At 43.5% G+C, this 25,706-nt stretch overlaps 1 protein-coding gene across 1 annotated transcript; it reads right to left on the reverse strand.

Annotated features, from left to right (window-relative positions):
- Positions 1–11,801: 11,801 nt before the first annotated feature.
- On the reverse strand, positions 11,802–19,486 carry LOC120970866 (protein FAR1-RELATED SEQUENCE 5-like). Its single transcript, XM_073497836.1, has 9 exons — positions 19,401–19,486; positions 19,163–19,288; positions 18,401–18,665; positions 18,211–18,296; positions 14,418–14,590; positions 13,853–14,310; positions 13,452–13,739; positions 13,092–13,344; positions 11,802–11,965 (listed from the first exon to the last, which is right to left on the reverse strand). Exons 1-9 carry the CDS (start codon positions 19,484–19,486, stop codon positions 11,802–11,804), a joined length of 1,899 nt encoding a protein of 632 aa, XP_073353937.1.
- Positions 19,487–25,706: the final 6,220 nt, after the last annotated feature.

Below are 25,706 nucleotides of genomic sequence, written 5' to 3' on the forward strand. Positions count from 1 at the left end.
GGAATACAATATACTATTTATATTTGAAAGACTACCAGGATACACTGATGATTGGAAGGAGCTAGATCGTATAATTAGATTACAGTCCTAATGTTGATCTACATAATTAGAGGAATTTACACTCTATTATGGCGTGTTGCTCACAAGCGCGTGCTTCGGGGACAAAACGGGTAGAATCCGTTAAACAGACAAATATGATCGTGGTTGGTAATTTGATCTGGAATCTATCCCGGAAACTAGTGAAAAAGACTAGGAATCTTATATCTATAAGAGGTGGACTCTTTGGAAAGACAGTATAAGAAGGTCCCTACCTCCTAGCCTCAGATATGCGAATTGTGAGCGGCAACACGGATAAGCGCAGACGAATAGGGGGTAGACCACAAACCCTAAATTTACAACATTGGTATCAGAGCTAGGTTGCCGCGGCCATCCTCATCCGATGCAACTCTGCGGTCATGGTCGCCGTCAAGATACAACCCCCTGCAGCCCACTCTATCTCTGCGTTCAAGTGCCAGATCAGCCGCTTCTTCGTGCGTGTTCTCATGCGGTGCGTCAAGCAAGCCCTAGCCGTGGTAGAAGCCCACGTCCTCGTGTGTTTTCTCGGGGGGCGATCAATTGATCAGGAAAAGCGATTGTTTTTTTCTGAGCGCACGGATCGAAGAGTATTAGTAAGCTGGCATGCTTTGGTGTTTTTCTTATTGTCAATCTATGGGAAAATCTGACTTCCGCTGCTACTTTCTCGTGGAGTACATTCAGAGTAATAGTCTACTCTCGCACAAGTCAAATTGCATGCATCTCCCAGCAAAACAAGGAAGCTGCAACGTCGTCGTCGACGGAATTCTCTTTCTTTTTCCCACACGAGATCGGGAAATTGATCTGAACTTGGAATACAATGCGGAACACGCTGCGTCTGATGGAATCAACCGATGCAACAAACCCGCTCGCTGCGCACGATGAGCTCGGGGGGCCCTGCTAATTTCTCTTCTATATATCCACCTCACACGCCGAGTCTGCTACTCCTTGGCGAGCGCAGGGAGATAGATTGCACAGAATCTGGCGGCTAGCTAAATTCCACTACCGCAACACAGAACTAGCATGAGGTATTATTATTATTGCTAGTATTATTTTTTGCTGTTGATGGAGTGCGTTTAGTACTCTGTATATGCAGGAAGGGCAAGACAATAAACGTGGAAGCGTACTTGTACGAGCAACGGCCAGCCAGCCGGAAGGAGCACACGCACCATTAGGACCCATGCTTTCAAGGAAAGTGAACTGAATGCATATACGGCAAGCTAACTTTGTTCGATTGATTTATTTTATTACACCATCAAAGAAATTCACCAGGAACTTCAGATTAAATTTGTGGATGGACAACACGGAACAAATGATTAAATACTGAAAATTGCTGTGGTGGAAACATTGTCCGGAAAATTACACATAACCTGAAAAGGGATTTCAAAGAAGTGTTATTTATGGAGCATCACTTGTGTATGGAGGAATATGGGAGTCACTCCAAGGACAAGGAAATTTTCTCTTCATTTGTCGATATATCTAATGATAATATTTGCACTATATATATATTTATTTATTTGAGGCTATTTTTTCCCCAAATAGTTGGATTATGGTGCTTGTTTATATACAACATATATTGTTGGAATACAGTAGCAACTATATTGGCACAGAGCAATCCCAAAGGAAAATTTATTACTTAGTACTTAATGTTGAGTTCGACATACTTCGGGTTGGAATTATGCCATCAAAGTCCCTTGTGGAGGAAAACTATTTTTTTATAGGACACTCTATGCAACTTCAGTGAGAAGGTATTGGATTTATTGTTCTATCTTGGAGTTACTGTTTGGAAACGGAAGAGTGGAAATATTACTCAATGATAAAATTAGTGCCAAGGAATTTCGTATAATGGTATGTTCTTTTTTTATGGTCCATTGGAAGTTAGCAACCCAAATATTTATTTGGGGAAGATAACTCCAACCGGAGGAATACCAACTATGGGAACACATGCTTGGAGTCTCAACATTTATGATCCCATGTATAGCCCTGTATGATCCCTGCACACTCCTGACCCCGCTCCCCCATGTCGATGACGGGCCACTGCTGCATCAACATTCATCTTCATGACCCCCTCGGGAGAGGCCATCCATGTGTTTGGCAAGACTTGACATGGAACCCCGCTGTTTTTCCTCTCCCCAGGTTTGGGTAGTTGGGCTAGGTCTTGAATATTTTTTTTGATGAATGACGAAGTTTGCTGTGGAGACTGAAAAATTCCCTCGTAAACTGCCTTCCTCCTCGCCTACCAAATAGCCCAGAGAGAGACTGCCATTGATACAAAGCTAGAATGATCCATAGTGTCCCTCATTGCAAACAGCCAGTTCTTCGCCCTCGTCTCCCTGTTCTCCGCCATCATCGTCACCAGTCCCGGTTCGGCTAGTGCCCAAGTGCACCTCGCCGAGGTGCAAGACAGTAGCGCATGACGCCATGAATCAAGAGCCCCGCAGAGAGGGCATGCATCTCCGGTCTCCATGTTTCTCCTATGCAGTACATCCGTCGTTGGCAGAGAATGCCGTGCCAAACTGAAGGAAATATGCCCTAGAGGCAATAATAAAGTTATTATTTATTTCCTTATTTCATGATAAATGTTTATTATTCATGCTAGAATTGTATTAACCGGAAACATGATACATGTGTGAATACATAGACAAACAGAGTGTCACTAGTATGCCTCTACTTGACTGGCTCGTTGATCAAAGATGGTTATGTTTCTTAGCCATAGACACGAGTTGTCATTTGATTAACGGGATCACATCATTAGGAGAATGATGTGATTGACTTGACCCATTCCGTTAGCTTAGCACTTGATCGTTTAGTATTCTGCTATTGCTTTCTTCATGACTTATACATGTTCCTATGACTATGAGATTATGCAACTCCCGTTTACCGGAGGAACACTTTGTGTGCTACCAAACGTCACAACGTAACTGGGTGATTATAAAGGAGCTCTACAGGTGTCTCCGAAGGTACTTGTTGGGTTGGCGTATTTCGAGATTAGGATTTGTCCGGTTGTCGGAGAGGTATCTCTGGGCCCACTCGGTAATGCACATCACTATAAGCCTCGCAAGCATTGTAACTAATGAGTTAGTTGCGGGATGATGTATTACGGAACGAGTAAAGAGACTTGCCGGTAACGAGATTGAGCTAGGTATTGAGATACCGATGATCGAATCTCGGGCAAGTAACATACCGATGACAAAGGGAACAACGTATGTTGTTATGCGGTTCGACCGATAAAGATCTTCATAGAATATGTAGGAGCCAATATGGGCATCCAGGTTCCGCTATTGGTTATTGACCAGAGAGATGTCTCGGTCATGTCTACATAGTTCTCGAACCCGTAGGGTCCGCACGCTTAACATTCGGTGACGATATAGTATTATATGAGTTATGTATGTTGGTGACCGAATGTTGTTCGGAGTCCCGGATAAGATCACGGACATGACGAGGAACTCCGGAATGGTCCGGAGATAAAGATTGATATATGGGATAATAGTGTTTACTCTTCGGAAGGGTTCCGGAATTCACCGGAAGAGGTTCCGTATGTTTCCCGAAATGTTTGGGTATGAGAACACTTTATTTCGCCCAAAGGGGAAAGCCCACAAGGTTTTTGGAAAGCGCAAAAAGAAGTTTTGTGGGGTCCAGGGGCTAGACGCCAGGGTCCCTGGCGTCTGGGTCCAGACGCCGGGAACCCTGGCGTGTGGCCCTGGAGTCCGAGAAGGACTCTTGCCTTTCGGGTGAAACCGACTTTGTGGTGGCTTTTACTCCAAGTTTCGACCCCAAGGCTCAACATATAAATAGAGGGGCAGGGCAAGCACCAAAGACACATCAAGAAACACCAAGCCGTGTGCCGGAAACCCTGTCCCCTCTAGTTTATCCTCCGTCATAGTTTTCGTAGCACTTAGGCGAAGCCCTGCGGAGATTGTTCTTCACCAACACCATCACCACGCCGTCGTGCTGTCGGAACTCGTCTACTACTTCGCCCCTTTTGCTGGATCGAGAAGGCGAGGATGTCATCGAGCTGAACGTGTGCTTAACGCGGAGGTGTCGTACGTTCGGTACTTGATCGGGACGGATCGTGAAGGTGTACGACTACATCAACCGCGTTGATAAACGCTTCCGCTTACAGTCTACGAGGGTACGTAGACAACACTCCCCCCTCTCGTTGCTATGCATCACCGTGATCTTGCTTGTGCGTAGGAATTTTTTTGAAATTACTACGTTCCCCAACAGTGGCATCAGAGCCAGGTTTATGCGTAGATGTTATATGCACGAGTAGAACACAAGTGAGTTGTGGATGATACAAGTCATAGTGCTTACCAGCATGTCATACTTTGGTTCGGCGGTATTGTTGGATGAAGCGGCCCGGACCGACATTACGCGTACGCTTACGCGAGACTGGTTCTACCGACGTGCCTTGCACACAGGTGGCTAGCGGGTGTCTGTTTTTCCAACTTTAGTTGAACCAAGTGTGACTACGCCCGGTCCTTGAGAAGGTTAAAACAGCACTAACTTGACGAACTATCATTGTGGTTTTGATGCGTAGGTAAGAACGGTTCTTGCTCAGCCCGTAGCAGCCACGTAAAACTTGAAACAACAAAGTAGAGGACGTCTAACTTGTTTTTGCAGGGCATGTTGTGATATGATATGGTCAAGACGCGATGAGATATAAATTGTTGTATGATATGATCATGTTTTGTTAAAGTTATCGGCAACTGGCAGGAGTCTTATGGTTGTCTCTTTATTGCATAAGATGCAAGTACCATGTAATTGCTTTACTTTATCGCTATGCGATAGCAATAGTTGCAAAAGCAATAGCTGATGAGACGACCATGTGACGACACGTTGATAAAAGATCAAGATGATGGAGATCATGGTGTCATGCCGGTAACAATGAAGATCATGACAGTACTTTGGAGATGGAGATCAAAAGCACAAGATGATGATGGCCATATCATGTCACATATTTTGATTGCATGTGATGTTTATCTTTTATACATCTTATTCTGCTTTGTTTGACGGTAGCATTATAAAATGACCTCTCACTAAATTTCAAGGTATAAGTGTTCTCCCTGAGTATGCACCGTTGCGAAAGTTCTTCGTGTTGAGACACCACGTGATGATCGGGTGTGATAAGCTCTACGTTCAAATACAACGGGTGCAAGACAGTTTTGCACACGCCGAATACTCAGGTTAAACTTGACGAGCCTAGCATATGCAGATATGGCCTCGGAACACTGGAGACCGAAAGGTCGAGCGTGAATCATATAGTAGATATGATCAACATAGTGATGTTCACCATTGAAAACTACTCCATCTCACGTGATGATCGGACATGGTTTAGTTGATTTGGATCACGTGATCATTTAGATGACTAGAGGGATGTCTATCTAAGTGGGAGTTCTTAAGTAATATGATTAATTGAACTTTAATTTATCATGAACTTAGTCCTGATAGTATTTGCATATCTATGTTGTAGATCAATAGCTCGCGATGTTGTTCCCCATTTATTTTTGATATGTTCCTAGAGAAAAATAAGTTGAAAGATGTTAGTATCAAAGATGCGGACTAGCTCTGTGATCTGAGGATTATCCTCATTGCTGCACAGAAGTATTATGTCCTTGATGCACCGCTAGGTGACAGAACTATTGGAGGAGCAGATACAGACGTTATGAACGTTTTTGACAAAATCTCGGTATGATGACTACTTGATAGTTTAGTGCATCATGCTTTATGGCTTAGAATCGGGACTTCAAAAATGTTTTGAACGCCACGGAGCATATAAGATGTTCCAAGAGTTGAAATTGGTATTTCATACTCATGCCCGTGTCGAGAGGTATGAGACCTCTGATAGTACTTTGCCTACAAGATGGAGGAGAATAGCTCAACCAGTGAGCATGTGCTTAGATTGTCTGAGTACTACAATTGCTTGAATCAAGTGAGAGTTAATCTTCCAGATAAGATAGTAATTGACAAAATTCTCTAGTCACTATCACCAAGTTACTAGAACTTCGTGATGAACTATAATATGCAAGGGATGATGAAAACAATTCCCAAGCTCTTCGCGATGCTAAAATCGGCGAAGGTAGAAATCAAAGAAAAACATCAAGTGTTGATGGTTGACAAGATCACTAGTTTCAAGAAAAAGGGCAAAGGGAAGAAGGGGAACTTCAATAAGAACGGCAAGCAAGTTGCTGCTCAAGTGAAGAAGCCCAAGTCTGGACCTAAGCCTGAAACTAAGTGCTTCTACTACAAAGGGACTGGTCACTGGAAGCGGAACTACCCCAAGTATTTGGCGGATAAGAAGGATGGCAAAGTGAACAAAGGTATATTTGATATACATGTTATTGATGTGTACTTTACTAGTGTTTATAGCAACCCCTCGGTATTTGATACTGGTTCAGTTGCTAAGAGTAGTAACTCAAAACGGGAGTTGCAGAATAAACAGAAACTAGTTAAGGGTGAAGTGACGATGTGTGTTGGAAGTAGTTTCAAGATTGATATGATCATCATCGCACACTCCCTATACTTTCGAGATTAGTGTTGAACCTAAATAAATGTTATTTGGTGTTTGCGTTGAGCATGAATATGATTTGATCATGTTTATAGCAATACAGTTATTCATTTAAATTAGAGAATAATTGTTGTTCTATTTACATGAATAAAACCTTCTATGGTCATACACCCAATGAAAATGGTTTGTTGGATCTCGATCGTAGTGATACACATATTCATAATATTGAAGCCAAAAGATGCAAAGTTAATAATGATAGTGCAACTTATTTGTGGCACTGCCGTTTAGGTCATATTGGTGTAAAGCGCATGAAGAAACTCCATGCTGATGGGCTTTTGGAATCACGTGATTATGAATCACTTGATGCTTGCGAACCATGCCTCATGGGCAAGATGACTAAAACTCCGTTCTCCGGAACAATGGAGCGAGCAAATGACTTATTGGAAATAATACATACTGATGTATGCGGTCCGATGAGTGTTGAGGCTCGCGGCGGGTATCGTTATTTTCTAACCTTCACAAATGATTTGAGCAGATATGGGTATATCTACTTGATGAAACACAAGTCTGAAACATTTGAAAAGTTCAAATAATTTCAGAGTGAAGTGGAGAATCATCGTAACAACAAAATAAAAGTTTCTACGATGTGATCGCAGAAGTAAAATATTTGAGTTAACGAGTTTGGCCTTCAGTTAAAACAATGTGAAATAGTTTCACTACTCACGCCACCTGGAACACCACAATGTAATGGAGTGTCCGAACGTCGTAACCGTACTTTATTAGATATGGTGCGATCTATGATGTCTCTTACCGATCTACCACTATCGTTTTGGGGTTATGCATTAGAGACAGCTACATTCACGTTAAATAGGGCACCATCTAAATCCGTGGAGATGACACCGTATGAACTGTGGTTTGGTGAGAAACCTAAGTTGTCGTTTCTTAAAGTTTGGGACTGCGATGCTTATGTGAAAAAGTTTCAACATGATAAGCTCGAACCCAAATCGAAGAAGTAAATCTTCATAGGATACCCAAAAGAAACTATTGGGTACACCTTCTATCATAGTTCCGAAGGCAAGATATTCGTTGCTGAGAATGGATCCTTTCTAGAGAAGGAGTTTCTCTCGAAAGAAGTGAGTGGGAGGAAAGTAGAACTTGATGAGGTAATTGTACCTTCTCCCGAATTGGAAAGTAGCTCATCACTGAAATCAGTTCCACTGATGCATACAGTTTGTGCTGCCGGCTGAAGAGGCTACAAATGGCAGTGCTGCGCATCAAGGAACACCATGCTCACGAATAGCTGATAATCAGTCATGCCTGGCTCAGTCTGGTGTGGGCGGTGTCTTTATATCATCAAACGCAACAACAGATGCGTCTCATGCACTCGCACCAGCGCAAGTCCAACCATTTGCTCATGTTAATTATTCTCCTGACCAAGTAAGCGAGTATTTTTTTTCATTATTCAGCAAACATAGGTGCATGAATCTCACTGTATTTTATGTGCATGTACACATTTGCCAGCTGAACAATCTGGTGACCTCCATGCGAAGCTTTATTAAGGTGATCGAGAAAAAGCATAGTATTGGGACAGATGATGCGTCTCTGCAAGCCCAATCAGTTGCTCATGCTAACTATTCTCCTGAACAAGTAAGCGAGTATATTTTCATTATTCAGCTTAAGAGCCAACATAGGTGCATGTATCTCACTGATTTTTATGTGCATTTACACATTTGGCAGTTGAAAACTCTGGTAACCTCCTTGCAAGGCTTAATTAAGGTAATCGAGGAAAAGGATAGTATTGGGACAGATAGCCGCAAGCGCAACATATATATGTCAAAGGGAAAAGCCCATGTAGTAGACGGAGAACAAGAAAGAGCAGGTGCCGAAGAACAACAGCCGCCAACCGAAGGTGAAATGTTCGCCACAACAAAATCTATTTTGATGCATGAGGTTTCTAACCTTTTAGGGGATAAAATTTAAACCATAATACTTAATTTTCTACAGGCAAAAAAGCTAAGCCTACAATAGTGTTCCAGAGAAAGGCTAAAGTGGAGAGCGGGTCGAAAGGTGGGCATGACGGTACATGAAGTGTTTTTCAAAGTGAATTTGATGTCAACAATACTTTATGGTCGAACAAAAGTGCTCAAGATATCTCTCGCATGTATTTGTCCATGTCATTGTAGGAAACGTCGACATGCCGGTCCAGCAACCAGAGAATCTTCTTGAAACTATCAAGAAGGGGATTGCTGAGTTAACAAAAGCCAGTGCCTTCAAAATATATGATGGCCCAGGCAGCTGTAGCAACAAGAAAAGTGATAAAAGTAAATAAAACTCCTTTGTTGTTTGGAATGACTTTAGTGTTTTCTTATGTTTAGTGCAGTTGGATATTTCAGAAACTAATGCTTATCACTGATAATCTACAAAACATTTTTGATTTAGGTCCCCCAAGCATTGAGTTTCTCCGTGAGGTTAAAAAACATGATGCCACTACAGGGGCAAGAGGATCAGTAGCAGCTCCTAACATTCCAGAAAATGTTGTCGATGCAACCCCACTTGATATGGCTCCACCTATCATGGACAATGAACCAGACCTGGAACAGTTTGTAGCTAACATACCATGTGAGATACCTGGTTGAGTGACATGTTTTTTATTTCTACTCATTTTCAAAGTAAACAATTGCTGACAGATTTTTTTCTTTCCAAAACGAAGCTCATGTGCTCACTATGATATCAATGGCTGCGGCTGGGCAAAACAATATGAGCCAGAGAATCTTCGACCACATACGCAATGCACCTATCGTGAACCCTGTTGGTGAGTGTTCTAGATTGTCAATTAGTAATTTTAAACGAAATTTTAAAACATATTGACTTTCTTATGAATTAATGAACAGCTCAACAGATGGAAGCTGGCCCATCTAATGCTAACGAAATGATTGCACAGTCCCTTCAAAATTAGCAGGCCCGTGCTGGGGTGCTATACCGATGGATACTGTTTGCTGCTACAGACGACTTCTTAACAAGGTATTTTTTTTCTTTTTGCATGAAATTCATTTGGCATTTAGCCTCACACGAAAGTTTGCAAAACAAAGATATCAACTAATCCGTGTCATGCAGGAAATTTATCTACATCCCTGGACAAATGCCATTGATTATAACAGGGACTAGTCTGAAGAAGCAGCTCAGCGGTGCATTTGAGAATGACATGATGTCAGCTGTAGTTGTGTTGTTCAATGAGGTTGACCACAAGGCGTGTGAGCATCTTTCTCGCTTGCGCAATCGTCATTTCCTTCCTCAAGAGTTCGCGATAAGTACCTAAGATAATAAATAATTCGGCGTGGTCAAAACAACTAACGAATGTAACTTTATTTTAGGACTTGTGCAATATTTACAATGGAACTCCACCTCTGGAAGCCATAGGGCACTTCTTCAGGGGTCCAAGTGTACCATACAAGGTCCAGGACTGCAAAGAGGTACCTTGCTATACATCGACAAAATTGTACACAATTTTTTCTTTGCCTCATCTTTTGATAGAACTAAATCTATGAGAAATGTAGTATTGAACAATAACAATTCTTTTCCAATATCAGGTAGTTGTGATACTACATGACAAAGTCAATTGGGTATGCTACGCTTACAATATTAAGGGAACACATACAACAGTGCATGTGTACGACCCTGTGGTCAATGGTGATTTTCCCGCCATAGCTGTGGCCAACCACCATCGTAAAGCTTATGATCTTTTTCTGGCACTGGGTCACTGCATGTCTATTGTGCTAGGTGCAACTATTCCTAGTGCACTGGGCTTTAACATCATCAAACACACTGGGGGTCCAGGAGCGAGGTTAGCTCTAACAAACATTGAGTCTTAATTATCATTTGTAAGAAATATCTGCAGGTTGCTGAAATACTTCATCAATTTTCTTAAAAAAACAGCCCAAATGATGCGATATATGTTGCATATGCTGCGAGGAACATGACGAACAACCAAGCCAAACCTGTGCTGGACCAGGTATCAGATTGTTTGCGCTGCTGCATTTTTCGGTGTCCTATGAAATGTTTATTCTTCATCAAATGCATATACAATATTGTTGGAAAACTCAACTATTTTTCAATCAAACTGTTCCAGGAAGGATTGCTCGAACATAGGAAGGTGCTTGGATACCTGCTCATGACCATGGATTCCAACATTACGAAGATCAACGGCGTCTAAGCAACATTCTCATGAAGACTATCCATCTTTCTTCACTATAAAAATGTTTGCGACTGAAAGTTGCTGTATGTCTATGATGCCATGTGTACCTAAAAGCCCTCACACACTGTGTGTGTTGTGGTCTGTCAGTGTTAGTGTCCGTAATTCGGTATGAGACTATTTTTTGTCAGTCGTAAAATGCACTTTGTTTTGTATTTGCTGGTCCATGAGACAGCTAATGACTATGTTAAGTGTTCTACATCACTTAATGCCTAAGTTCTACTTCTTCATATACTTTGTTGTCCGCGTGAAATGATGTTTGATTCGAAAACTTAAATCAAATATTACGTGTTCATGTTTGTCTTGTTTGTAAATGTTCTCAAAAACAAATTGTATATGCTGGCGCAAACGAACATAGAGTGGCAAAAGAACATACAACTACCGCGGAGGTAACTTAGATCTAGGCGAAGGATTCAGATATTGACATCTGAAACAAATATCCGAAAAGCAAACTACTCCACATTTTTTATTACTACAATAGTTTTACGACAACCAGCCGCTAAGATACAAAAGTTCCTTCACATACTTTGTAGGGATGGCCTATGTCTCCCGCGCACAGCTCCAGAGGGCAAACCCTAGCGCCGCAAGCCATATTACCTTCGCCCAGTCCCCTCGGCGCAGCCGGATTAAAGCCAGGCGTCGGAAGCGCGCGAGGCTTCTTATACCCTCTATTGGTTGCGGCTGACGCGGGTGGTCGGCGGCGCACGGTGGCGCCGACGCGTTAGGCCTCGCGAGGTGGCCTGTTAAAGCAGCGGCGGCGCTAAGTATTGCAGTTTTCGGTATTCATGACTATAGGCGGTGCGCCGGTATTCTAGGGAGATGGAGATGTTTGTGGCATCTACCACAATGTGGTGGTGGCTCATAGCGTTGGTCTAGGTCGTTTCACGGCGACGGCTGGACATATCCGGCGTCGGCCAATAGATGAGCGGCTTGTTTCGTACTTCGGAGTCATCGTGAGGGCATGCCGCCAGACTAAGGCCAGCTGGCGTCGGCGGCGAGGCTTCTTCTACCCTTTCTCCGTGGCTCGGCGGCGAGAGTTGGCGGCACGCTGGCATCGGCGAGAGTCGACGCATTAGGCTTCACAAGGTGGCCTCTTATAGAAGTAGCTGGATCTAGCCGATTCGGCGTAACTAGATCTGATCATTTTCCGTAGACGATACTGTAGGCGGTAAGACATGGTGGTGGCTCGTGGCGATTGTATAGGTCATTTTGCGGCGGCGGCTAGAGATTTTCGACGTCGGCCATCGATTAGCAGCTTGTTTTGTCCTTCTTTCCCTTCCATCGTCGTCTGTGCTGCCTTCGTCGAAGGGCTGGACATCTCCCAGCCGTGATCTGTCGCTCGTCTCGCGCCCCGGTACTAGGACCGGACTAGTCTCTCACTGGGTGCAACAGGACGGGTCGATGAGGCCAGCATTTGGGCCGCCCTATCGGGTATTTGTGCTTGGGATGGCCAGGGGTGCGAAAGACGGGGCCTTTCCAATCTTCTATTTTCTTGAATAGCGGCGGGTCTCGGATGAGATGGTGTCAAGGTCTTTGTTCCTGGGACGACAATGGGGGTGGTAGCGGTATGCTCATGGGAAAATCCGTGTATTCGGTGCTGCCAGATGACCATGGGATGTGGGCGGCATGGTGGCGTGGGTGTGGCGTTTTATGGCGTCGTGTGTTGGCCGGGTGTGAAAACCTGTCCTATATTCTTGAAGGCTTTAAAGATAGGACCAACAAAAAGAGAACAAAAAGAGATTGTCAATATAAGTTAGAAAAGAAAATTCATCATTCATGGAGCCGCAAAAAAAAGATAACAAAAATCCATGAACATACGGATTCATGTAAAAATAAAACACAGTACAAAACATAGTACACCAAGGACGCTACAGGTTAAATAAAGTGACACTGAACATAAACTTGCATAACCACATGAGAACATTTGCGCTCAGACTCCCCTAGCAGTGCAATTACCCTTTGTGTGCCCCGGAATCTTGCATAGGCTACACTTCACAATCCTTTTTTTGGATGGAGGGGGTGGCATTGGACCGGCAGTATCTTCATGAGCATGGCATGGGCCGTCCTTGTAGTGTTTTCTAGCTTTCTTAGCCACAATGTAATCCATACGACTCTTTGGGCGAAGGGAGCTAGGTCGTCCTTTAGACAGCACACGTTGTGGAGGAAGAATTTGGGTTTGTGACCCAATATCAGTTATGGTATGCCGGACAGGATTTGCTTGTTCGGCGATAGTATCAATAAGCATATCTGAAGCCTTCTTACTTGCAATTTTTTCTTTTGCCTCACATATAGCTGCGAACGCCGTTTGGAATGACTCAGACCCGGATTCTGCCTCCTTGATAAGGTCCATAGCAGCCACATATAGAACATTTCTTCTATACGTAGTTTGGGAAGACAACTCCCCCATTTCACCCTCGTTTGCCAGGTGCAGTGGTCTCGATTCCCTTGCCCATAAAGTCCATCTTTTGACTATATTCCTTGGCGGAATCTTGCCAATATTGTTCTGAACTAATACCTGAAAAAACAAAATTACGAGTCAGATGAGAAATCATTAATGCAGTGCTGTAAAAATGAGTTTGAGACGCATGACATAGGACCATAATGAAAAAAATGTGTGCATACCTTTAATGAATGGCAGCACAACAGGCCGACATGATCAAAAAATCCACAATCACATGTGACAAAGTCCCCACCGTCTTCCACTTTGACGGTGAATACCTTTTTGTCATAATCAGTTAAGGCTAGTTGCGGCGACAATTTGACCTTGTAGACGTGTCCAGGCTTGGAACGCCGTGCATCAAATGAGCCTGATCTAAAAAGTTCGTGTGAAAATTTTTCGTACAAGGCCTTCGTGTACACAGCCGCTGCATCTATCTCGATAGTAGCGCCAATTACAAGCCGCCTGCGTGTCTGTTATTCAGTGGAATAAGTATATAATGTGTGAGATAAAATAAAATAATGTCAGATAGTAGCTGGAGTAGTACTCATACTATATAAACAAAATACATGCATGCCTTTTATACCTGCTTGCTGACATAATTTGCCTCGTCTTCTGCCTGGCTCCTGGAATCAAGCAATTTGTTGTACTGCTTAACAAACAAGTGCATTGGGGATGATCTGCTGATGAACTTTTTGAGGAGATGATTCGCACTCTCGCTCCGTTGCGTGCTGGTCATCCCGGCACAGAATGTGCCCAAGAAGTATGGCATTGCCCACATGTCCCTCCACTTGAAAATCCTGCGAAGGTACTTGTTTCCTTGAAGTTTGTATTTTTTAATCAATTGATGCCACATTCGCTCAAATGATTCTACATCCGTCTCTTCATTTACTATCGCGTGGAATTCCTTCTTGAAGGCAGAATGTTTGTTGTACACGTGTCCAGTTTTCTCTTTCAAGACCTTTAACACATGCCATCTGCACCACCTATGACGGGTGTGGGGCATTGTACTTCGTAAAGCATTTTGCATAGCTTTGCATTGATCTGTAGGAGTACCAAAGAAGAATGATCAAACTAAGGCGAACATATAATAGCATATGTATAACCTGACAAACTACAACAATGTATGAAGATAACTTTTATAATCTGACCTGTCAATATAGTAGTAGGATGTTTCCCGTCCATCAAGTCAATAAAGTTTCTGAATGCCCATTCAAATGTGGGAGTCTTTTCATCAACCATGAGGACGCCGCCAAAAATAATAGACTGGAAATGGTTATTCACACCAACAAAAAGCCCAAATGGCATGTTATACAGGTTGGTCCTGTAAGTGGTGTCGAAAGTAACCACATCACCGAAATGTGCATAATCCAGCCGATTTTTACCATTACACCATATTACTGTTTTCACCCTGCTTTCACCGTCTACTTGCACACAAACTTTGAAGTCCGGATCTGTGGCACTCATATCCTGAAGTATACTCGTGGTTTTGGCCATATCATCAGTGATGGAATCATGAGCTATGGTTGCACACAGAGTTCTCAATGTCTGCTTCCTAAAAGGCACGCCTAGAGAAGAGCCAAGACCTGACCCTAATATGTTGTATATCTGGTCAAACCTGATGTTGTTCTCCGTGAGGTTACGAATAAAATCCTTTGCTAAAGGACTTATAACGCTATGTGATTTCCACTGTTTTTTCTCGCCACACTTCACAGATAGTGGGTGATTGTGCAGAATGCCAGAATAGGAGGGGGATAGCTAATCCTGTCGAAGACTACGCTTCTGGCCATCTCCATCTTGCAGCATGTAGAAGAGAGTAGATTGAAGTCCTCCAAGTAGCATCGCATAGCATAAATCCTACCCGGCGATCCCCTCCTCGTCGCCCTGTTAGAGAGCGATCACCGGGTTGTATCTGGCACTTGGAAGGGTGTATTTTATTCAGTATCCGGTTCTAGTTGTCACAAGGTCAAGGTACAACTCTGGGTCGTCCTTTTACCGAGGGACACGGCTATTCGAATAGATAAACTTCCCTACAGGGGTGCACCACATAACCCAACACGCTCGATCCCATATGGCCGGACACACTTTTCTGGGGCATGCCCGGCCTCGTAAGATCAACGCGTCGCAGCCCCACCTAAGCACAACAGAGAGGTCAGCACGCCGGTCTAACCCTATGCGCGCAGGGGTCTGGGCCCATCGCCCTATGCACACCTGCACGTTGCGTACGCGGCCGGAAGCGGACCTAGCCTAGTGGCGTTCCAGTCCAATCCGGCGCGCGCCACTCAGTCGCTGACGTCACGAAGGCTTCGGCTGATACCACGACGCCGGGATACCCATAACTACTCCCGCGTAGATGGCTAGTGCGTATAGACCAAATGGCCAGACTCAGATCAAATACCAAGATCTCGTTAAGCGTGTTAAGTATCCGCGAACGTCGACCAGGGCCAGGCCCACCTCTCACCTAGGCGGTCTCAACCTGCCCTGTCGCTCTGCCACAAAGATCCACTTGCGGGTACTCCTACGAGCCGACCCGACTTTAGTCATCACATGTGTCATGTATTTAGTATATAAGTATATACCCGTGATCACCGCCCAGGTGATCACGGCCCGATAGTATAGCACAGCAGATGGACAAGAATGTAGGGCCACTGATGGAAAACTAGCATCCTATACTAAGCATGTAGGATTGCAGGTAAAGGTAACAACAGTAGTAGCAAGGATAGGCTATGCATCAGGATAGGATATCGGAAAGCAGTAACATGCTACACTACTCTAATGCAAGCAGTATAGAGAAGAATAGGCGATATCTGGTGATCAAGGGGGGGCTTGCCTGGTTGCTCTGGCAAGTAGGAGGGGTCGTCAACTCCGTAGTCGAACTGGGCAGCAGCAGTGTCGGTCTCGTAGTCTACCGGAGAGAAGAGGGGGGAAGAAATAGTAAATACAATGCAAACATAAGCATGACAATGCGTGACAAGACAATGAACAGTGCGAGGTGTGTCCTAACGCGACAGTAGGTGGTACCGGCGAAGGGGGGGAACATCCGGGAAAGTATTCCCCATGTTTCGCGTTTTCGGACAGACGGACCGGAGGGGGAAAGTTGCTAGTTCGATAGGTTAGGGAGGTGTGGTGGACGAACGGACAGCGTATTCGGATTCGTCTCGTCGTTCTGAGCAACTTTCATGTTGAAAATATTTTAATCCGAGTTACGGATTAAAAGATATGATTTTCTAAAGATTTTATTAATTTCTGGAATTTAATTAATTATTTAATTTAATACGAAATTTGGATTTATGACATCAGCATGATGTCATGCTGACATCAGCAGTCAACAGGGGTTGACTAAGTCAACTGACATGTGGGCCCAGTGGGACCCACCTGTCATTCACTGTTTAGGTTAATTAGTGTTTAGCTAAATAATTACTGCTTAATTAATATAAACAGGATTGGTTAACTTAATTAATTTAGTTAATTAATTGATTAATTAATTAAAATTATTTTTATTTTTATTTTTATTTATTTATTTATTTATTAATTTTTATTAATTAATTTATTATTATTATTAATTTATTTTATTTATTATTTTATTTTTATTTTTATTTAGCTGGGGCCCGTTTGTCATTGGGGCAGGGGGGCAATTGGGTGCTGGGCTATCGGGCCCAGCCCGAATGGGCACTGGCCCGCGGGGCGCACCCGACTTGGGCGCTGCGGGGCGCCGGCGACCAGGGAGCAGGGGGGCCAGGGCGGCGCGCCGGCGTGGAGCAGCAGCAGGGGAGGCGGGGCTCACGGCGAGGAGCGCGGCGGACGCGAGCCCGTCCGGAGCTCGGGCGCGGGGCGCACGGGGGAAAGGGGGGGCGCGCGGCGCGAGGCGAGGTCGAACAAGGCGCGGGCGAAGCGAGGCAGAGCCGGGGTGAGGGCGCGACGGTGAGCGCGGTGCGTGGCTAGGCGTGGCGGGGGCGCGTCTGGGCGCGCCGGAGCGCGAGCGGGGCGGCGGTGACCGAGAGGAGAGGGGGCGGGCGACGGAGGCCGGTGGCCTCACCGTGGGTATGCAGGGTCACGGCAGTGGGGGTCGAGGGGGATGGCGGGGACGGCGGCGTAGGGGAGGCAGTCCGGTGGGGGAGAGCGCTCCGGCGAGGCGGCGGCGTCCTGGCGCGGGGGAAGGCGACGGGGCCGGGGCGGCGGCGTCCAGATCGGGACGGAGGGGAGTGGGGGAACGACGTGGGGGGGGAAGAGTGGGGCGACGGGGTAGGTTAGGGTTTGGTCGGGCGGGGGCCTAATAGGCCAGGGGCAGCACGGGGGGTGGGCCGGCTGGGCCGGCCTGGCTTGCCCAGTGGCCAGCTGGGCCGAGACCCAACCGGGGGGGGGGGGGGGGTTGTTTCCTTTTTTTGTTTTTTGTTTTGTTTTGCATTTTCTTTTATTTATTTTCTTTCAACTTTTAATCCATTTTAAAATACTTAGGCATTTTCTAAAAAGGAGTTTTCTCCACAATAATTATCAGTGTATTATTTGGCACCCACCGAACATTATTGTTTTGATGTTTGAAAACTTTTATCGTTTGATTAAATTTTAAATTTGAATTTGACTCCGTTTCGAAATGCTGCGAGGTTAGCAACAGTAACGGAGGTGACGTGGCAAGATTAGCGTGAGATTACTGTAGCATGATTATCCGGGCGTTACATTTTGGCTATATCATCAGCGATGGAATCATGAGCTATGGTTGCACACAGAGTTCTCAATGTCTGCTTCCTAAAAGGCACGCCTAGAGAAGAGCCAAGACCTGACCCTAATATGTTGTATATTTGGTCAAACCTGATGTTGTTCTCCCTGAGGTTACGAATAAAATCCTTTGCTAAAGGACTTATAACGCTATGTGATTTCCACTGTTTTTTCTCGCCACACTTCACAGATAGTGGGTGATTGTGCTTGTTAATGAAAACGGTCACATACCATCCATGGTCGTCAGTTTGATGTAGTCTTATACGAGCTTCACAACCAATGCGGCATGTTGTTGTGTTGGGCCTTTCTTCTTTGCCCTGTAATAATGGTAAAGACACAGAGTGAAAGGCAGACAAAAAAAGTATGAACCAATAATCCGACCGAGACAAAAACAAACAATTAAGATTAAAATGATGCATACCGCACACTGGCAAACGATGTCCTGCATTGTTCTGTAATTTTTGTCATTAGTGCTACTCTTTCCATAGCGAATACCAAAACCACACTCCCAAGAGAACATGTTGTAGAAATCGTAGGCTTCATCCTTTGAATCAAAGATTGTTCCAACACTTGGAACGAACACATCTGCATCACCCCTAAAAGCAGCGCGCTCCACACACTTCTGGAACGGACTTTTTACTGCAGGGGCAATTCTGTGGTCCATTCCTTCAAACGCTTCCCGTTTACTACATATTTCGGCAAAACCGTTATAGAGTATTAAAACAAAGTTATAATAACGTAACGACCCAGCAAAAACGTAGAGAAACAAAACAACCGAGGAGTAATAAAACATGACCTGTTTGCAAAGTGTGCTTACAAAACTATGCTAAATATTTTTTTAAGCACGATTTTTTGGATTGTGTTGCTTAAAAGACTGTGTTGATATGTTTTCCGAAGAACATCCTGTCGTACTCACAAACATTGATGAATTTTAACGGCGGCAAATATAGTCTAAAATAGTACTAATAAAAAAAACTAGCTGTCATTTACACACAAAACCTGACGTTTTGCTGATGGTTCACACTATTGAAAACCTCGCTGTAAATATCGAACAAGACTAATTAACAACACAAACGACACTTGACAGTTCATAAATTATGCCATTATCACCATCGTACACCACAGAAAAACTACTTCTAACAATAGTTAAAAAATCCCAGTGTAAAAAAACAAAATGTACTACCTTTTCCGCTTAGGTGCCGATCTTCCAGAATGCAGTTCTGAGAACTCTGGATTCGCTGTGATTGAATCAACAACACCACAGCCAGGATTAGAACAATCTGATAGCTCGGTGATGCCTTTGTTTGATCTGAAAGGAGGGGGTCACAGGTGCTTGAGTAATTTTTTCAGGGGAAAAAGATAAGTATGTAAATCAAACATGAGACGGCATCTTTCTGATGGCCACTGAACGGGGTAAATACCTGTTAGAGAGCGTATCCATGCCGGCAGGAGTGAGATCAACAGCCATGTGCTGATGGTCTAAAGAGGTGTCTTCTTCGCTATCCATGCCGGATGGAGCTCTCATGCTGCGAGCAAAGGAGTTGTTGGCAGAATGGGCTCCTCATCCGCTATATGTAGCAGCCTAGAAGATGAACAGTACCACAAATGAATGAGCACAGGATAGCTTTTTTTATTCATGGTCCTGCCCAACATCCATCGGCTCAAGTGCTAAAGCTTTTAGATAAGTGTGCCATCCATCATTACGATGAAAAAAAACTAGCCTCCGCAGGCCTAGGGCTGTGCCAGCTAATCACTGGAATCAAAGAGACTAACGAGGCCTCTGGCTGTTTGGGCCTTAATTGATCCTTTTTTGAATTCAAATGGTACACGGATCCACATGCAGAAGGCTGGGCAATCCTACGGCGTGGACCATAGGTTCGGCCGAACCATGGTTTAGAATCTCGCGTCTCTCGATGGGTGTCCGATGGTCTCGTTGTGTTCTTGATCGAGGGCGTGTACTACATCGATAGGAGCCAAGTATATGTAGCCGCCGCTAGATATGCACGGGCGGAAGGTCCAGGTAGATATGCACGGGCGGAAGCTCCAGGTTTCTAGAGAAGAAAGTCCAGGTAGGGTAAGATATCGAGAATTACTACTCCAAGCAAGGTTGTGATTAGGGACATGGCTTTGATACGGCCCAAGATATAGAGCAAGGTGGATGCTAGGGTTTAGGTCTTTCAAAAAAAGATGTTAGGGTTTAGCGCGCGACCCCTTGGCTCCTGCCCACCGGAGACGTTGCCATGCCATGCACGCCCCTTCATGCGATGGGGCTTGTTGCAGCTGCATCCACCCTTGCTTCGCTAGGACTTCGTGTTTCGGGCAGACGTGTTGTAGATCGGATCGGAAAGAGTCTGGCAGGAAGTCTTGTGGCAGCACGCCGACTGGAGTCCGGGAAGGACACGAACCCTAAGCCCTCCTCCAGGAAAAGGACAACCCCATCTTCGGCATACTCAATGGGGAGAGCACCCTAAACCCCGCGAGCTCCCTGACTGCGACCTTCTACCGGATCGATGGCGCGTGACGGCGACAACACCTATGTTGCCATGAGTCCATGACCAAGAATGTGCCGCGAGTGGTGAGCGCCTTGGAGGCGGCCAAGATGAACACGGAGATAGGTGGGGGCGAAAAAGGGGCTCCCTTAGTGGATGACGCTCGACTGAAGCCGATCGATGGGCAACCCACGACCTCTTCAAGCACTGGCTATCATAGAGGCAAGCAAAGGGGAGAACGCGGTTCTGGGGAAGCGGTACATGTCAGGCAATAGGAGGAGAATGCCGAGGCAAGTGAGAAGGTTCTGATAGTGTATTAGGAAATTGATGTTGGAAATTGATTGGCTGAGAGAGGGGGACATCAACCAAGTTTTTTTTGCACGCAAAAATAAGGTTTTAGTCACTTCTGGATGAAAATGGACAATCAGAACATGCACATGCGATCATGGGTCAGATAGCTAGCAATTATTTCCATACAAAAATTGAACACAATGTGGCACTTAACCTGGATCCTTTGGTTGATTTGTTCAAGGAGAAAATTACTGGCGATATACATGATAAATTGTGTGCGTATCTTTCTATAAGGAAATAGTGTTGGAATTATGTGTCCTGCAACTATATTCAAATTGGTTGGAATTGTTAAATATTCAGAATACCTCATTATGGAATTATACATGGAATTGTTGTACATGTTTAGCATGGAATTGTTACTTGCTGGAATGTTCTTAAGTTTTATATACTTAAGGAAGCTGGTCGATTATTGGTGGAATACAATATACTATTTATATTTGAAAGACTACCAGGATACACTGATGATTGGAAGGAGCTAGATCGTATAATTAGATTACAGTCCTAATGTTGATCTACATAATTAGAGGAATTTACACTCTATTATGGCGTGTTGCTCACAAGCGCGTGCTTCGGGGACAAAACGGGTAGAATCCGTTAAACAGACAAATATGATCGTGGTTGGTAATTTGATCTGGAATCTATCCCGGAAACTAGTGAAAAAGACTAGGAATCTTATATCTATAAGAGGTGGACTCTTTGGAAAGACAGTATAAGAAGGTCCCTACCTCCTAGCCTCAGATATGCGAATTGTGAGCGGCAACACGGATAAGCGCAGACGAATAGGGGGTAGACCACAAACCCTAAATTTACAACATTGGTATCAGAGCTAGGTTGCCGCGGCCATCCTCATCCGATGCAACTCTGCGGTCATGGTCGCCGTCAAGATACAACCCCCTGCAGCCCACTCTATCTCTGCATTCAAGTGCCAGATCAGCCGCTTCTTCGTGCGTGTTCTCATGCGGTGCGTCAAGCAAGCCCTAGCCGTGGTAGAAGCCCACGTCCTCGTGTGTTTTCTCGGGGGGCGATCAATTGATCAGGAAAAGCGATTGTTTTTTTCTGAGCGCACGGATCGAAGAGTATTAGTAAGCTGGCATGCTTTGGTGTTTTTCTTATTGTCAATCTATGGGAAAATCTGACTTCCGCTGCTACTTTCTCGTGGAGTACATTCAGAGTAATAGTCTACTCTCGCACAAGTCAAATTGCATGCATCTCCCAGCAAAACAAGGAAGCTGCAACGTCGTCGTCGACGGAATTCTCTTTCTTTTTCCCACACGAGATCGGGAAATTGATCTGAACTTGGAATACAATGCGGAACACGCTGCGTCTGATGGAATCAACCGATGCAACAAACCCGCTCGCTGCGCACGATGAGCTCGCCAGTGTCGAGCTTGTGATCCAACGACTTCACAGTTTTCTCCTCCCCCCCCCCCCCCCCCCCCCCCCCCCCCCCGGCATAAGGCCCTGACGCGCTGCGTTCGGCGTCCTCCCCCTCTGTGGAAGTTCGGGGCCCTGCTAATTTCTCTTCTATATATCCACCTCACACGCCGAGTCTGCTACTCCTTGGCGAGCGCAGGGAGATAGATTGCACAGAATCTGGCGGCTAGCTAAATTCCACTACCGCAACACAGAACTAGCATGAGGTATTATTATTATTGCTAGTATTATTTTTTGCTGTTGATGGAGTGCGTTTAGTACTCTGTATATGCAGGAAGGGCAAGACAATAAACGTGGAAGCGTACTTGTACGAGCAACGGCCAGCCAGCCGGAAGGAGCACACGCACCATTAGGACCCATGCTTTCAAGGAAAGTGAACTGAATGCATATACGGCAAGCTAACTTTGTTCGATTGATTTATTTTATTACACCATCAAAGAAATTCACCAGGAACTTCAGATTAAATTTGTGGATGGACAACACGGAACAAATGATTAAATACTGAAAATTGCTGTGGTGGAAACATTGTCCGGAAAATTACACATAACCTGAAAAGGGATTTCAAAGAAGTGTTATTTATGGAGCATCACTTGTGTATGGAGGAATATGGGAGTCACTCCAAGGACAAGGAAATTTTCTCTTCATTTGTCGATATATCTAATGATAATATTTGCACTATATATATATTTATTTATTTGAGGCTATTTTTTTCCCAAATAGTTGGATTATGGTGCTTGTTTATATACAACATATATTGTTGGAATACAGTAGCAACTATATTGGCACAGAGCAATCCCAAAGGAAAATTTATTACTTAGTACTTAATGTTGAGTTCGACATACTTCGGGTTGGAATTATGCCATCAAAGTCCCTTGTGGAGGAAAACTATTTTTTTATAGGACACTCTATGCAACTTCAGTGAGAAGGTATTGGATTTATTGTTCTATCTTGGAGTTACTGTTTGGAAACGGAAGAGTGGAAATATTACTCAATGATAAAATTAGTGCCAAGGAATTTCGTATAATGGTATGTTCTTTTTTTATGGTCCATTGGAAGTTAGCAACCCAAATATTTATTTGGGGAAGATAACTCCAACTGGAGGAATACCAACTATGGGAACACATGCTTGGAGTCTCAACATTTATGACATGTACGACTTGGTCACATATCTTGGAACATGATTAAGTGGTTTACCATTCTAGAATTCTAAACTTTAGTGGGAGGACTATCATACTCGTGAAGCATATATATTTTATTATTTTTCGTTATTACGCCTTTTCTGGAGGTGGAAAGAGATAAAGAGCTTCACATCATTATTTATTTTGATATCCTTATGCACTCCCATTAGAGGTCAGATTAATTATTTCATCTCACTCTTTGATGATTACACTTTTATATGGTTATGCTTATCTTTTATTATACAAAGTCGGAAGGTTTTATTTGTGCTGGTCACATGTTATACTGAAGTGGAAAATCAGTTGATTAAAGAATATCATAGTTTTAACAACCGATTAGTGGGGGAAGTACACTTCAGGAATATATCTTTGTATATGTGAAGGGCATGGAACTAGTCACCTTGTAGTAGAACATACACTCCATAATTAAATGTAGAAATTGAGTACTTTTACTAGCATCTTGTTTTTTGGAAGAAGCGTTGCATACTGCCATTTGTTGTTCATCTAGCACGGTCACGTCTTTTGGACTGGAAGGAAATCTTATATTTTGGCAGGAAATTCTCAATTACTACAAATCACACACCAGGTATTTTTTCATGGTTATTCTAGTGGATCAAAGGGTGTTTTCATTTTTATCTGAAAAAAGAAAACTGGTGGAAAGTAGGAACACAATTATTTTTATGATCAAGGGTGGAATTATTGGCAATCATACTAGAATATAAACTTGACCCCAAGCGAGACAACATGTGAAACTCCCGACACTAACATGCTTAGGATAAGTGGGATGGAATGTCATACCTGAGTAATTGTTATGTGTGTTTTTTAAACTCACTCTAAAGTTTAGAGGAATAACAGAAGTTTCTGACGGAGGCTTATTTTTTATCATTGTCAATTGTGGGTGGAAGTGCGGGAAGGAATAAACTCAACGAGGAATTATATAGTTTGGGAACTTATTATCATACCAAATAACCGCAAGCCCATTGTTTTTTCTTATTTTTCTTTGTGCAAAGGAAAATATACTTTGTGGAAACTCTCTCTCATGGAATTTAGGGAAAGAGGAACTAAAGACATGGTTTTCTAATTGAATACATTAATGTATGGTCTTACAACAAGCTTCACATCAATGGAATAGCAGGTCTCATATTGTTTTCTAAATGAAGCAAGGTGGTCATCTACAACTGTAAGTGTATAATATTTTTGCATTATTATTGTGTATGTTAACATTGTTTTGTTGTTTGCAATGATAAAGTCACATTGATGCAAGTGAAAGCTTGGTCATGTTTTAACTTTCATATTTAAGGAATGTTTGAAGCTTCCTATGTTTTAGGAGTGGAACTACATAGGGTATGTATTGAAACATTTCTTATGGAAAATTGCAAACTTATTAAAGTACCTGGAAGCAAACTCAATGAGGAGTTATGTTTGGAACTCCTGAGGACAAAGGGATAATAATGTTGTTGAAATCAATTGTATCTTCATTATACAATCATACCTTAGCTTTCTGAATTTATGCTGCATTCAAGTAGTGGAAGGAAAGACGAGCAGCTAAGGAAATCTCGCACATCATATAAGATTGTGGAAAGTGCATCACAGCTTGTCACTTGTCACTTGTTTGGGACTTTATATTAAAGTAAACACATTGAGGAAGTTATTACTGTATCTACGAGATGAGAAATAAGTCCAGGTACGCATATTCAATTATTATTTTTAGTACTAATATGGTGCAGGTTCACTGACCGAAGTCAGGAATTTCGTTCAAAGCATGGTTACTAATGAAACTTCATTTACTGATTGGATTTAATATTTATGTGGTTTTGAAAATTTATTCAACATGGTTATCTTATACTTGACTCGATGTGGAATTAATCATATTATTATATATGTGATGGAAAATAATTGATGCGGAATTTCACTTGAGGAAACAAAATACTCAAGGTGCCTACAAAGGTGGAATTACACCTGAGGAAATAATACTCGAGACGCCGAGGACAATTATGCTGGAATAATTAGGCGGAAACTAAAGGCCTCTAGTGATCTTAACTGTCAAACAAGGAAACATATTGAAGGGAAGTATCACCGTATATATATTTGTGGGTTTTCAACGTAGTGTTAATATGATTGTTGATCCCTTGACTAAGCCTCTTAGTCAGGAGGTATGTGGCAAGCATGTTAAGGCTATGGGTTTATGAATATTTGAATGATCGTTTTGGACAAGTGGGAGATGTTGGAATTATGTGTCCTGCAACTATATTCAAATTGGTTGGAATTGTTAAATATT

The sequence above is a fragment of the Aegilops tauschii genome, chromosome 4, assembly GCF_002575655.3.
Source record: "Aegilops tauschii subsp. strangulata cultivar AL8/78 chromosome 4, Aet v6.0, whole genome shotgun sequence".
NCBI classification, from domain to species: domain Eukaryota; kingdom Viridiplantae; phylum Streptophyta; class Magnoliopsida; order Poales; family Poaceae; genus Aegilops; species Aegilops tauschii.

What these genes read in the sequence shown, in the direction of transcription:
- LOC120970866 (XM_073497836.1), bottom strand. Translation starts at nt 19,486, where the DNA reads ATGGATAGCGAAGAAGACACCTCTTTAGACCATCAGCACATGGCTGTT. An exon ending in TCGGCACCTAAGCGGAAAAG is followed by an intron (nt 18,666 to 19,162) that starts GTAGTACATTTT and finishes CGAAATATGTAG; the next exon opens with TAAACGGGAAGCGTTTGAAG. An exon ending in CAAACTGACGACCATGGATG is followed by an intron (nt 14,591 to 18,210) that starts GTATGTGACCGT and finishes CACCACTTACAG; the next exon opens with GACCAACCTGTATAACATGC.